Below are 15388 nucleotides of genomic sequence, written 5' to 3' on the forward strand. Positions count from 1 at the left end.
TATTTTCAATCGAAGTTCAGAATCGATCGACACGTGTATTATTGAATTATTTCTCAAACCGCGTTGTATAATGATGTTCAGGTAAAATTCCAGGTCTCGTCAGTTTCGTAACAAATGCATGCAAGTTCTGGAAACTAGGTACTCGAACGCAACTCAATTACCATTGCTAACAGTTATTACTTCGCAACGGTATGCCTCCACTTCGTCCAAATATCGACGGATCTCAGCTTTATCTCTCGAAGAACGATAAATTCCGTAAGCAAAGTAACTTATTATCCCCAACGTAACCTTTTGGCTCACCTGTCTGTATTCGAGTTGATTCAACAACGCGGAGTGACAAGGTGAGGTCCTGTATTTTGTTTGTCAACTAACCTAGACTGTAATACCGTCCGATGAGAATTAGCTTACCGTAGTAGCAATCAGTGACGTCCACCAGGCCTCGGGGAAGACAGCGTCCCTTGCGGCAGAAGCACTTATTCTTTGGGTTGACTGCTCCGTTATCTAGCTCGTTTTCAACAAATTTGTATTCGAATGCCTCGAGCCCTTTGATAGTTTTAGTGCCTGTATAATGCTGTAAACAGGAATGATAAGATCGGTGTAATGAGTGATATGATGACTTGTAACAATTAGTCAGATTCCGCGAGATAATATAGTTGCATGGAACACCGTTCCGATGTATGGAAAAAAGAGTGTAATTATTTTCTCATTTTCGCAATTCACAAATCGTTTTTCTCCCGTCTGTGCCTTATTTAATTGTCCCCCGTTATGGCGCACGTAAGGTAATTGTCGAAAAGCAAAAAAATCTACTCCGAAGACAAATTATCAGGTTCCACATACGATCGTCCCTGTGGTACTAATCGCGTGCTAATTATGTCTTCTTGCGTAATTTAGTACCTCGTCTCCAAAATTAAATCGACAAAAAAGATTGGCGATATTGTCAAGTGATTCAGTTATTATTACACACTAGCGCGTGCCGAGAGTGATGTATTGTCGTTGGAATTTATTCAGATTACATCTAAATCCGCACGGTACGTTGTTTTTCAACTTTGTCGTTGCTTTGTGTATAAACGGAGAGCCCGGTATTAAGCGACGGTGAATTAATTTTTTACACCAGCTGTGAGCGCTAACATTTAATCACATTGAATTATCTAATTGGATGTTACCGATGATCTATCTCTTCGAAGTGGGCTGACGGGAAACGCTCCGTCCAAAAAGTGCGGCCTTATCTCTGATATTTTCAGATCAATTGCGATCGCCCCGTGCGATCAACCCAATTTTCAGAATCACGTGAAATCGGCATTGCGACGTTATTGCCATTTAAACTAAAAATAACTTACCATCTCAACACTGCGGCAAAGACTCTTCCTGAAGAAATGAAGCGTTTGATTCGGCTTCAAGTAGCCACGGAACTTGGTACCGTCACTAGCGCCCTGAACATTTGCACAACTCCCAGTCCAATGGGGTAGATCAGCGCCGTGATTATAGGTGTCAATCAGCCCGGCCTTCGACACGTCGGTTTCGCCGGTATACACGGTTTCAATGTCACCCTCGAAATCGTACATCTGCTTGGGCAATTTGAATAAAAGAACCATTAACAAAGGAGTGTAGATGTTCCGAAATACCTATCAGAGTAACCGTCGCGAAAGAAATGTGGATTCCAATTGTGATAATGCAATCAGGTACGACGAGAAAATGTCAGCATCACTTTTTTAATCGGAGCCGAACAAGTTTGACCACTTGGCAATTGTTTTGCGGTTGGATGGTGAAGTGAATTAAAATTTATAGTGGCTGAGATCAAGTATTTTTCAAGGTTATACATTAAATGGAGATGAAATTAGTTTTTACCGTACCGCAGACATGCAAATTCAGCCGGTTTACCGTTGATGTGAAATAAAAGTGATATCTTTCTGTAACAATTTTATTTTTAGACACATTTAGGTAGACGTCGATAAACTTTGATTGCTACTAACATGTGTTGATATATTTTTTTCTTTAGCTATTACAAAATACCGAGCTGAGATGGCATGATAATTCTGGAGTGAGACATCGAACGATTTCCGAAGATGTAATTCCGGACACGTTGGAATCCGAGTACCGGACCGTGTACTATTTTTGTGCACAGTCTGCATCATTCTGACTTTATAAGTGCCTACAGGAATGTTTGACCAGAGAGCTCTTTCAAGGACGTCGATTCAACCACTGTGAGGGATACGAGCCCAGCAACCGGATCTTCGGAACTCGTTTCTGAGGAAAACTCGTTTCTCAAATCGTCAATGATGTTACGGTCAACCTCGGGAAAAATTGAACGCATCATAATCAGCTTCAGCTTTATCGTATCGTATAATTTATACGCGAAATAAATTCAAAACAGGATTATAAGAGGATGTGCGTTGTTGCGAGATGTTTTTAATGCGAAAATCGTTCGTCATCAGCCGTCGTAAACGTTTTGCCAAACGGAAGTGGAGTTCATTGGAAACTTACCCTATCGATGAGGCCCAGTCTGTCGAATTTTATCCAAGAAGGCATCACCTTGTTCCCCAGCGTGACCAGAGTCGATTCGTAACCGAACATAAACTCCTTCGCGGTCATTTTGACGAGCGGCTTACTGCCCGACTGACTGATGAGCATATCGAGGGCTAATTGAGTGAGGTAATTGGAATCCCGCATCACGTTGGTTATACTCTGAAAACGAACAAAATCTCTGTAAAGCAACAGTGCATCAACAATGCGATTGTTGGTACAGGTTAACGGTCCAAGTATGCTTTCGCCTACGTGCAGCACGATGCCCATTCACCTATCAAAGGCAGTTGTCGTTGGGCAAGTAAAGCGTAAATCTTTAATATTCACGTGCATGTGACGACTGTCTGTGCAAGATCGACGGCACATGCCGCAGGGTCGTGAATAACAAACAAAAATCGAAAGCAATGCCGGCTGTTGCACTCCGTTAAAAACAATGCTAATTGGATAGCACGATTGCGGGAAAAAATGTATCGCAAGGAATTGTTATTTATAAAACTGACGCCGAGTGGATAAGTATAATATTTTCTTTGAATATTAGACAGCTCAACTTTCACGTCAGAGTTACCAAATCCTGACCGGATCGGCGATTTCCTTTCACCATAATCACGGTGCCGCAGTTTGACCTAGGCCAATGCTCGATGCATGTGTGTATCGGTAACGTTCCCTTTCTCTCTCTGTATTTTTCCCGTCAATCTCGGACCGGTTGAGAAGAAAAAAAAGAGAAAAATTCGACAAAGTAAAAAGATGTATAATACAGGTGCAGCAGGAAAAGTACTCGGAGCATAAGTAGTAGTCGAGGATTACTCAAGGATTACATCAATCGGCCAAGGTATACGTCTCGGACAGACGGACAGGTATGGGGTCAATTGTCAACTGCGATTAACTCACCGCGTCGTGGAGAATGTTTCGATCGAGAATAATGAACGACTAAGTACGGGATGCGATACCTAAAGTAAAAAAAAGCTGGGTCGCTGATTATACGGAGTCCTCCTTACCGCAGCCGCAATACGTTCATTTTATTGTGAGATCGGAATGCCGAAACGTCGACATCGGTAGTCAATAATGTACAATTGTATCTGCGATGATATCGTAAGCTCGATAGTAGTGACATGCATATATTGTATGCCTAGTTTTGTCAGCTTACGCAACATTCTGCGTTGTGTTTTTCCATATAATAATCGTTTCATCTCGACTTGACTGTGACCTTAACTTTCGTTATTGATGATCCTAGAATTTTTTATCGATTGATTCTAGAAGTCGCTTTTCCGAAACATTGGATGTGCGATGTATCTAACGTATGCAGATGACAACGTTTTTTTTTTCTCCGTTTTTTCGCTTGACTTTTTTTCTTTCCTCATTTGGACGATAAACTTATAATTTATTATCGCCTGATGGAATCTCGGGATTTATTGTCTATACTGTTTGCCTTGCAGGCGTGCTACAAATACTTAGTTTTTCTTCAACTCGCTATCCATAAAAAGTAGGCTGTACTTATACCTACTTCGAATCCATGGTGCAATATAATTTCGTTATGTAATCGCGGTTTACTTCAAGATTACAGAATATTATTATTAAATTCCGTTGATAGTTTGTCACAAGAGAAACGCGGTCTGCAGCTGGATTCACCGACGGTAGTGCAACGTGACGTAAACTCGTCCACAAATAATGTGCGTGTACTGGACACGTGTGAATTGCAACTTCTGCACGCAACCTTGACAACAATGAGGTTTCCGCCCTAAGAAGGCAACGTCGCGTAACATCTGGAAATTGGGCCACACGATTACTTATGGTCCAATTTGTTCAATTATACGCGTGTGACGAGGAAAGTTGGCCGCGGTTCTCGACACCGAATCTCGAAATTATACCGTCGTTGAATTTTCACTTCTCTAAGTATTACGTCAGAAATTGATTACAATTTTTTCGTTCACTGTGCACCATGAATGGCGATACAAAGCATGCACGGTATTTCTTTGCGGTAAGAACGTTCTGTACTGCAGCAATGTACACTTATCGACGGCTAATTATTGCGCAAATCCAGTGATTGTGATCACCGTGTCAAGTCCCTCTTTTTTTCGATTTACCCGCTAATCTCGCGTTAAAATTTTTGATTATTTCGCTGCATGACGTTAATGTTTGCCAGAAAATATTCACCAATAGTGCGATAAGCGAACGCCGTTTGCTTTCGGTACCAATCATAGCACCTGAGCACATAGTAATTATCAGTGACACTGCCGCATTACAGGTCACTCGTCGTCAAAAAAATCCCTTTAAGGTGCTGTTAACGACCGTGTGATGACGTTCATATTTAACGACTTTATCTGTGATTTCTACCGTGGGTAATAATTGTGTTGATAAATTGTTACATACTAACATTGACATTGACTTTGAATATTTTAGCGAAGTTTCACCAGGCGAATGTTACTTCGGATTTGGAATACTATGTGTGAAATATGGTGTCGGACGATTGCAGTCGTGACGAAACACTCGTCGAATAGATTATATCGATCGACTAATTCGAACGACTCTTGCTATCCGTAGATTTTTCTAGAAGCACGTTTCCAACTCAATCACGTCCGAAAGAAATTTGACCACGTGGACTCGGTGAACACGTGTGGATTACAATTTAAAACGTTCGTCTAAGCCTTTTACCTAAGAAGCTAGTGGCAAAAATGTCCAGTCACAAACAGATACGATGCGCATGTGTAATAAGTGAGCAGTTATGTATAAAACAGATCGATATCATTAAGAGCTATACTGCTACACGTGCTGCTGTAAAAAAATCGCTGGAAACTTACGTAAGTGTGAAAGGGCTGATCAAAGATCTTGCGTTGGATACGGATGATCATTCCTTTCGGTTTACCATGCGATGCAAGTATCAGGTAGATAGAAAATCGGCAGAGCATTTCTGTAGTAATTTCATGGTCGGATGACATTTGTAATGAGCGTGAGTCCGGAATAAAATGAAAGAATCATGATGAACTTTCCGCAATCGAATTCACAGGAATTAATGAACAAAAGTGAACCTGGCGAGGTGTAGATGCGAGAGCTACGCTAATCTAACGAATATTTTATACGCCCATCTGGAACGTACCATTTGTTATCAAGTAGAACTATAGTGCAAAGGTTAGAAACGCGGAAGAAAAATCTAATTACAGATATCAAAGTTGAACATACATCACTTTGTATCGGCGAATTATCAGCTATACGATATGCACAAGTGATAAACGAAGCCTGATTGAAGAAATCTGTGAGATTCGTTGCAAAAGCAGTACTCGTAAAATATGACGAAATAAGAGCGACACGTGTCGTTTGACTTGTTAGACAGAATAATTCTTAAGACAAAACAGTTAATGGACAAGCTTTTCTACAACTATCCGCAGGAAGCGTTCAGATATCTGATGAATATCGAGATGCCCTATCTCCGTCAACAACTCGACTACTTTGCAGTAAACTACACAATATTCTTGTTTTTGACCAGAGGTAGCACAGAAAATAGGACTCGTGGCATTTTTGGATATCGCCTTCGGTTCGTGCGGAATTTTGTACGTGTCGAGAAAGCCCTACTTTAGGCGTACTTGCGACGAAAATAACCATCATATCGAGAAGTCAACGCGGAGACAGGTTTGCTTGGACACGATAAGACAGCTTAGCTTGGACTGTCCGCGTTCCAACAATCGGGGCGGCAAACCCAGCATGTCAAATTTATATTCTCTTGGTGATATTAATTCCATTTTTTTTCTCTCTCTGACATTTCGTCCGACGTCGCATGCAGAAAAACATGGTTTGTTTTCAGCTACAGCTAGAAGTAATCCAGTTTAGACGTTGCTCGTGTCACGACCCATCATTTTTAACCTTGTTTTATATATGTACCGTGCAGTGACGTGTTAGCCGCATGTCGGAATGTATTGACGAGCTACGCAGTCTGACACGCCTTAAATAAACTACTTGCGGTGAGGTTTTTTACCCCATAATTTTTTCATTCAAATTGTATCAAGAGTTTAATCACTTTTTTATTATTCAAGTGTACAAACAATGCTCAGGTTTCTTAATATGACAAGTCTATTTTTTGCTCGCGGCTCCTTAAAATCCGATTACCGTAATTATAATTCCCGGTGACGACTGTCAGGCAAGATTTGTGAATAGAAATTTGAAGAGTTGATGCGCGCATAATTGAGGATTCCCTTAAATCTCGATGATGTAACCGCACAATATAGCTGTAATTAAATAAACACTAGCACTTTTCCCATGCCTTATACTCATGAATATTCAACTAGCGGCTTATTTGATTCGCGTCTCTAAGGAACTCCCATCAGTGCAAACAAGCTAATCCAATCGTTCAACAAACTCTTGAGTTAACTAAAGTAAACTTGCGTATCCAGAAACGCCCAACTTGCCGATTCATTCACATTTCGTTACGTTAACAGCCGGTTAATTACGGTCACAACTCACATCTGGTGCAATGTTCAATACCCGTGCATGCGATACCGTAATAAAAATCTTGCCTTTCCAGTGTTTTGTTAGCCTTGAGGCAGTACAAGTGCATCTGAAATCTGCATATATATATATATATATATATATATATATATATATATATATACCTAATATCACTTCTGTCGGATCAGATGCTTTAATCACACTCAGCTGGCATCACATATTCGTGGTCCCCTATTTAAGCTTTTCTAATTAATTAATCACGCCGTCGTTTGGTATTCATTTATGCACGATACAACTAGGTCCCCTGTGTCAATGGACAAACTTTTTTCATTCGGCATATCTTGTTTGTTTTTATATGTATGTTATGTTTTGATAATTTAAGGTGAACAAGTGTTTGCGGCAATATCCATTCAAGCACGCGTTGTATGTACGTATATTATTGAATATTATGTTATTGAATTATAGTACTGTACGTATATTGCACTGAAGAAAGTAATGATGTATGAGTTTAAGGTGCAAATATTGTAGTGACATAACAGAAACTACACTCTTGTTCTTTTTACACTCAACGAGCTGCAATAATTGCATTTTATAGATTATTGCACTTTTTCTCCCTGTCATAGTATTTCTTCACTCAACCAACAGAAAAATTTGAAACCATCTGTTAGAAGGAAATTAGCAGAAATAATTCTAGCTACTACATATGAGATTTATTGTCAGTTATAATTAAATACAATTAAGTACGGTACATGATTAATTAAAATGACCATGAAATTGATTTGGATCAATTAATGTTTACTCTGACGGATAAAGGCAACGACTTATTTTCCGAATACTTTTTCCCCCGTTTACTGCACAGTTGTGAGCACAAAAAATTTGACAAAAAACGAATATCGCCCACTCGAATGAACTAAAATATATCACTGGACCGACGCTAACGATACCAATTTTAATATTTATTTTATCACACCGAATGCGTGCAAACCGGAAGCTATGAAACAACGTCGAATGAGTAAGTCATCTGCAAATTATACAGGTAATTCCAAGATACACACATATATTAAACAGCTAGTAAAAAGATAAAGGTGACTCAGTTGACACGGGAGTTTCAATATCATTTCAGAGTGCAATACGTGTAATACGTTGTATAACGTGGCAAAGGTCTGGGATGGACATATCACGTTTGTACTTCCGTAGTTTTTTCCCACTGTCCTATAGAAAAAATTGACCAACCGAAATCAGGTCTTTGTGAGTAAGCTGCGAGTCTAGAAAATTCGATGTTCCAAAACCGAGACGAGGCAATGGCCAATTGTTCGGCGTCGCGATTCGTAATCTCCAAATGCTTCGAGGCTACCGTTTATCCGGTTACCCAAATATTTTATGGTCTCATTGCTCAATAGACGACCACGTGCGAAGCATGACCCGGTATTTTTTCACTCAAGCCAAACGATCCACGCATAGCTCGTCGGTGCTGAGAATTCATATTATATGAATCCACATTTCGTATTCATTCGATATTTCTCGATAATACAGAGTTATAAGCCTGAAGCATACTCGGAAAGTTATAACGCAATCGCTGTGAATAATGACTGTCTCAATGATTGGGTGCGTCCGAATTCCGAGAGTTTCGATTGCATCCGAGATAGTACTCAACGCGCCAGTTGGCCTTCGAAAAAATGTCTAGAATCTTCGGCTGGTCGGGTGAACCAGTATAATTTTGACTCGTCAAAGTTGTGAGTCAGACTCGAAAACTGTGTCACAGCAGATATAATTCGGATGTCAATTCGAATCCAAGCGTCTCGAGCTGAAACAAATTCGATGCTCGAATATGAAGTAAATATTATGGGTTAAAAAATACGTGAATTTGAACTTGCTAAACGAGCTCTCGAGTCGCTAAAAAGTCTCAATAAAATCGTTCTTTACAAGTTTTAAGTAAAATTGTACCATGACTTTAACTTCCCTCGTAAAAAAAGAGCGCGCTTAACGAGAAAAAAAAATACAAATTTAAAAATTATCATCCAGGTTAGTTCGAACTTTGATAAATCCCGTCGTTTTGTGCCGTGGCACAAATATCGAGACAGCTCTTCTTTAATACTTTTTTACGCCGACTGAAATTTCTCTGTTTGCGCAACGTACGTTATACTCAGCGACAGAAAAATTCTTACGGTAATTTGAAAGCACGTTTTTACTACTACGCAGAGTTCGTTTGGTAAAATACGGACCCGTTGACCCGTTTGGACAACGTCCAGCGTTGGAAAACTGCATAAACGTTATGTTCGTATGATTATTAATCACTGGCAGACGCGATAGATTCGATTCACAATTTAGGCCGTGAAAATAGTCAACTTTAAAGCTTTCAATCGAGGTGTCAGCATTTGGAATCATCCAACGCCTGCATCATGCTTCCGGTAATTATTTTATCTTGTAGGTATATGTTGCTATTTTATTCGGAAGTGAAATTGATTTGTGTATTTGTTTGTTGAGTAATAAATTTTAAAGCGATAATTTTTTCCCCTCAAATCATTTTCTGCAGTAAATGTTAGTCCAAAAAAAAAAAAAAAACGGTAGATAGCATATAATGCTTATAAAAAACAATTATGACTTTATATGTTCTCTTCATAAACGTCAAGTGCAGTTTTTTCATTCAATGATAATGAACACGCGTTATGAAGAAATTAATGTGCCGCCTGATAGCCGGAGAAATGAATAATATTATTCAGGCGTGAATGCAAGAGGGAAATTTAATACCACTTTAATTTCGATTGGACTTGGCAATTCAAAAACTAATGGAAAATTTTTATCGACAGATCGCGGTGTAGGAATAATCGATATCGTTTGGCGATCGGCTTATATTCGAGTAGAAGCTATCCTTGGCATCTATATCGGTCATAATGGACAGCATTGGTAGTATAAGTCATACGTCGAAAGTTCATTAGCATTCTGTAATAGTTCACGCGGTGAGTCTTATGAATGAGAAATCAACTTGAGGAAATTTGTTGTTAATAAACTATGCTCGATTTACACTTCGTAATGCTGCTGTATGTATGCGTATTCCAAGTAAATCGGACGGACGCTTCTTCCTTGTTATTTTCCTCCCTTTGTCTCTGTACGAAGTAAACGGAACTCTTTCCCCACATTTCTGAACATGCGAAATTCACCTCCAATGCTAAATTTTCAAAACACCTTTTATTGTTCGTCGGAATGTGTTAACTGGTTCGCCCTGCCTCTTCGAAACGTGAAACAAGTAGGCGTGAGGCCAGACCTTGTAGAATCTTTATCGAGAGATCATAAGTTTGCCATTAAAAAAAATAAATAAAAAACTTCGCAATCTGAATAAATAAGTACCTAAAGGTGACATGAATGAGCCGTCGCGAACCTATATTACTCATGTGTTTACTACACGGAATTTTTTCATTCCCCTGTAGTTAACAATGCCATCTATATTATAACTATTATTACAATTCTTACACATATGTTAGAGATCAAGACTAGATTTAGCAACATTGAATCCGGTATTTTTGCAATTATATATATCGTGCACAACGGCGTTCATATTTCATTCTCGATTTCTGCGGAGCTAAAAATCGCTTTCAAGATATCACACATTGCATACTAATAGTGGCTTATCCGCAGAAGAGAAAATGGCACCGCCTTAATTTGCGGTTTTATAGTTTGATGAAAATTTTTCCGAATAAGATACCTTGACTCATCCGATTTCTATGGAAGGTTCGTAAGCAATTAAGTTGTACAATTAATAATTATTATTTATCAATAGAATGTTCGAAAAAAAATTTGGCAGAAAATGATGGCATCACTTCTTAAAATTCCGATGAAATATTGATATTTGTCAAAGCGGTGCCATTACGGTCAAATTTTGAACAAGAAATAACTCAAACCAAACTCACCAGCAATGCGATGTTTGGAAGCATCAGCAAGTCCTCCTCTGTCCCATTGCTCATTTCCGGGATGTACTTGAGGGGATGTAGAGGAATGGAAGTTACCGTGCCATTTTCGTTGAACGTCACGTTTCCATGCTCCATCAATTCTCTGAAATGACCAAGGGTAGATATGATTTAGAGGAAATTTCCTTATTTTGCGCTGCGTTTATCGAGCAATATTGGTTGTTTTTTTTTGTTTTTTTTTTTACGAGCAGTCGTTCGTAAAATGTAAATCGATAAACCGGAATTGCTAATTCTCATTTTGTTATTGATTATATATCTGTTATTATAGGAACACTGCAATAACCTGATATAATTTACTGTTCAAGTCAATAAAATTTTACAATCACGTGATCGGAAGACACACGCACAACGAATCGTTAGGATGAATGTTGACTCACTTGTAAACGTAAGGACCGACTTGGTTGAATCGAAGCTTGTCTTCCTCCCCGTTGAGGAATTGCTCGCTGTTCGTGACATTGAAGAGGTAGACTTTGAGATAGAGATCGACAGGCGGCGAACGCCACAGCTCGAATATTTCACCGCCTTCGCTGAAAGTGACTTTCAGCTTGAACAGAATATCGTACGGCTGGAAGACCAGGACAAGACAGCCGGAAGCGATGCCCAGCAGGCCCAATGTCATCAAGACAAAAATGCCTGGAACAAAAGAGTCAGAGATAAGTTGGTTATGAAATTCCTACAACACACGTTATATATCTGGATGTTATAATACGTGCGAAGAATTCCGAAGCGTGTTAGCAACAATTTATTTCCATACGTTGCAAAAGAACATGGGGAAAATTTCATCCACCACAAATGAATCAATTTTCGTAGCATCACAATATGTAGGTATTTACATACGTGTCTAGTAATTACCTACCTCACGAATGTCGCAACCGTCGAATAATGTGGGTAGAATAAAAATCCACGTACAATGAGGAATTGTCACGAGTTCAACGGCTGGCGTATCATTCTGTTAAGATGTTTTCTTTTTTCACCCGAGAATAGTTTATGCTCGCATATTTTAATCTGTTCGTTGATATCTACTTCGTTATTTTTCCCTGCTCTCTCTTCACTTTGTGAGCGAAATAAGATGATGAGTTTCATAAACTAGCCCAATGTTTCAGACGTCAGTGCTGTTTTGTAACCGTCAAATAAATAATTTCCGCTCGGAATTTCTGACCGTCATTAATCGCGAATCATTCAACTCGAGACTATTATAATCACTTATTTTATTTTTAATTTTCAATTTTCATCTCTGGCAAATTGATGCGTGCGTCGAACATCGATATTGATATGTAATCGGGTGAACAGAACTATCGACATTATAATTTTGGGATAAAAATTGATTGAAGATTCTCTGTGTCATGAATTTCGTGTCGTTTTACGTTTAAGGAACTCAATGCTGAAGAACTGAACTCTTCAATCCTTTTTTTCGACGGCCCTTAATTAACGGAGCGGCCAGTTTCTTTGAACGAATCTCAGAATAATTTTCGGACCTTTTGTTACGAGGGAAGCGGAAAAAGTTTCAAATACCAGGCTCAGTGGACGAACGGTTCTTAGGAGCAATAGCGGAGGCGTATACAGGAATCGAATACAAATTGTTATTTAATAGGGTGATTCACACAGGAATCACGTCCATCCGTCCTTGTAAAATTATATTATAATTGTTAAGCTTCCTCCCAAGTTGCGACGTCTAGACCGTCGACATATCAAGATAACTGATCTGTCCGTACAGGTTCGTACAAAACTCTACCGGTGGAGTAAACTACGTATTGTACACATTTTTAATGAATTAATTCATCGCCTTATTACGAAGACAACAACGACCAAAGGCAATAAATCTGCAGAACTTCCCACGTGCACCAATGAGAACCTGTTCTACGACTACTTGCTGCAGTCTCTGGTAAACCTTGAGGAATGAGATACGAGTTTCGCCAAGCTGCATACGAGATAGGAGGTTTGGTGACTTCGTTTCCGGTTACCAGGCAGCATTCTTTGTACCTAGTCTATCCGGTGTTCAAAGAGAGTATCGCATGCGGTTTGTGCAAAAATTCCTTTTCCAACAACTGCTGTATCATGTTTTGAACCAGCCCTCCCGAAAAGCATCATTAGTGGGATCACGCATGAGACATAACAGTAATTTACCGCTTGTTCGATGCACAAACAAGGAAAATTCGGAGACTAATGGCTGGAGGCGATTCAAATGGGTATGATCGTTTCAAGATAGGAATCAGAAAATTTGTAGAAATGTCTTTGATTGCGTCAAACAAACGTAACGCGATATGCTATCGGCGGGTTTATACAAACGATATTCTCTCTTCGTCAGTTTAGCGTTCATTTTTTCCAACTTGTATGAAAAATTTTATTTTCTTGAATGATCCAGACATATTGCCATTTTCACCCAGCCACGTGATTGTAATCGTTAAATTCGAAAAACAAATAATCTCCTAGGCAAAGTCTTTAGACGACTTAATGAAATTACAATGTTGAATCATTTATCTAAGTTATATGAATTGGTAGAAAAATATCTGCGTATTATCGAGCCATGTAAGTTGAATGCGGACCTTTATTATATTCGTTGGGAATTCAAAGTAGTACTGAAATTCAGCACAGCTCTGCCATTTACCATCAGCATATGGCTTTGCGAGAAATAGCGCCACCTCAAAAGGTTGAAGTTTGCATTCTTGATAATATGTATTTATATACATGCGATCATCTTGTCCCAAGGAAAATGCTAATTCATTATTTCTGCGAATTGGGACATACTTGTAATAGACAACAGTCCTGAAGAGTCGTTTCATATGATATATGCCAAAACTGCAGCATTGCGCGATTATACCCATGCATTAAGCAACGTGGATTCGATCCGGTTGTATCGTTTCAACGTGAATTCACCACGGCAAAAACGCTTTAGATAGCGCCGTGATTTCCTCGTGAAACCTCCGACCCTACGCCGTATAAATCATCAACCCCAGCTCGCTGTAGCTTCGACTTTGCGAAGCTGCGATTTCCCTCGACTGCATGTTGCAGAGTTATCAGTTTATCGAACTAGACGTTGTTTCTGCGACGGAAGTCACGGTGTTAAAGGCATTGACTACTGCATAGCCGTGCATTGAATCCGCGTCTCATACTCTTCTTCTCAAGGAAATTAAAATCTGGATAGTCTACGAATGACTAGAAACAAGAAAAAATTATGGAAAAGATAAAGCGAGCATAGTTTACGTTTCTGGGGCCCCTTCATTCGCCTACCTGCCCAGAGAAGTGAATCTCGTGTTTTTATTTCGCGGAAATTTTGCTGCAAGCTGCTCGAAGATTTCCACCCGGTAAACAACACCGGTTTGATATTTCTGCTCGCAAAGAGACTCGAGTTAATGCTCGGTCGATTAACGGCGTAACTTTTGTCCTCGGAATCTGAATTATCCTTCTTTCTTTTTTCCGCACGGATGAAGTGAAGCGGTTAATTGCGCTTCCCAAAACTGAACTTACACAGTGACTCAATACCGCGCAACATCGTTGCGTAATTTGAATTCAGAATGGACACTGTTTCTCCGTTCAAAACGTGCGACCAGTTTCACTTCCTATAAGTAATCGAGATTACCGCATTGTCTTCTGTTAATCTTTCGCACGGTATGATCATCACGTATTCGCAATTTCTCAACTATTCAAGGTTTGACGTACCCGTACGCTTTGATACTGTAAGCTCCGATATATACTTCCAGAACAAGACAGTCTGCCAACGACTGGAGTCCTCAGCTGCTTAATCCCTCCGCTGCTTTTACTGGCTGGTAGCTAAAGTACCAGATCGGCCTTGAACGACGTTGATTTCCTAACTCAAATGGCCAATTCGTGTCTATCGCCATCGGCATACTTCTTCTAGAATCATAACTCTATGCGCTTTCAGATTTCCGTAAATACTGGCTAATCTGACACTTTGCAAGATTCGAAACAGTGGCTCCAATCAATTTATTCTATGGACACTCATCAGGCTGTAAGTAATGGCTTTATTGGTTCAATGAATCGAAACCACAGCCGTCAACTTTCGTACCTACAGTGCTATAATAATGTGTGGTACCGTTTGATCCATCATGTTTAGTTCCAATGCTTATTGATCATTTTGACCTTTGTCTTTGATATATACGGATGTTAAAATTCTATATCGACATTTTTTGTTTTAGTGGCTATACCTGAATGTTCCTTCACGTCTGAGAATGACCACCAGGTAGTAGACGGCGAATAAAATTCTCGAATGTCGAATAATCCGGGTCGATTCATTACATCAATAAAACATAGTGCTTGTTTTACTTGTCAATATCACGAGGCTGAAGGAATAAAAAAAAACGGGTAACATTCCTTTCAAAAACAAGTTTTGCATTCGAATTTTCATACGCTTCACCGTGCCGGATGCCTCAATAATTAAAAATTGAAGACGAGATTGTTAGAATGTAATTTTATTTCTTGATAGTGGCCACTTTGAATCTCCGATTAAGGATTTG

General features: G+C 39.4%; 1 protein-coding gene across 2 annotated transcripts in view; it reads right to left on the minus strand.

The window, feature by feature from the left end:
* The window catches only part of LOC107220004 (scavenger receptor class B member 1), a 43181-nt gene that overhangs the window by 3115 nt on the left and 24678 nt on the right, over window positions 1-15388 (minus strand). For both annotated transcript variants that reach the window (XM_046736440.1, XM_015658393.2), the window contains exons 2-6: window positions 11294-11549; window positions 10860-11001; window positions 2482-2682; window positions 1338-1562; window positions 409-571 (exon numbers count right to left, since the gene is read on the minus strand). In XM_046736440.1, coding sequence (XP_046592396.1) covers window positions 409-571; window positions 1338-1562; window positions 2482-2682; window positions 10860-11001; window positions 11294-11549 — 987 coding nt within the window. The remainder of the gene's footprint in view (window positions 1-408; window positions 572-1337; window positions 1563-2481; window positions 2683-10859; window positions 11002-11293; window positions 11550-15388) is intronic.

The sequence above is a fragment of the Neodiprion lecontei genome, chromosome 4 (genome assembly GCF_021901455.1).
Source record: "Neodiprion lecontei isolate iyNeoLeco1 chromosome 4, iyNeoLeco1.1, whole genome shotgun sequence".
NCBI lineage: Eukaryota > Metazoa > Arthropoda > Insecta > Hymenoptera > Diprionidae > Neodiprion > Neodiprion lecontei.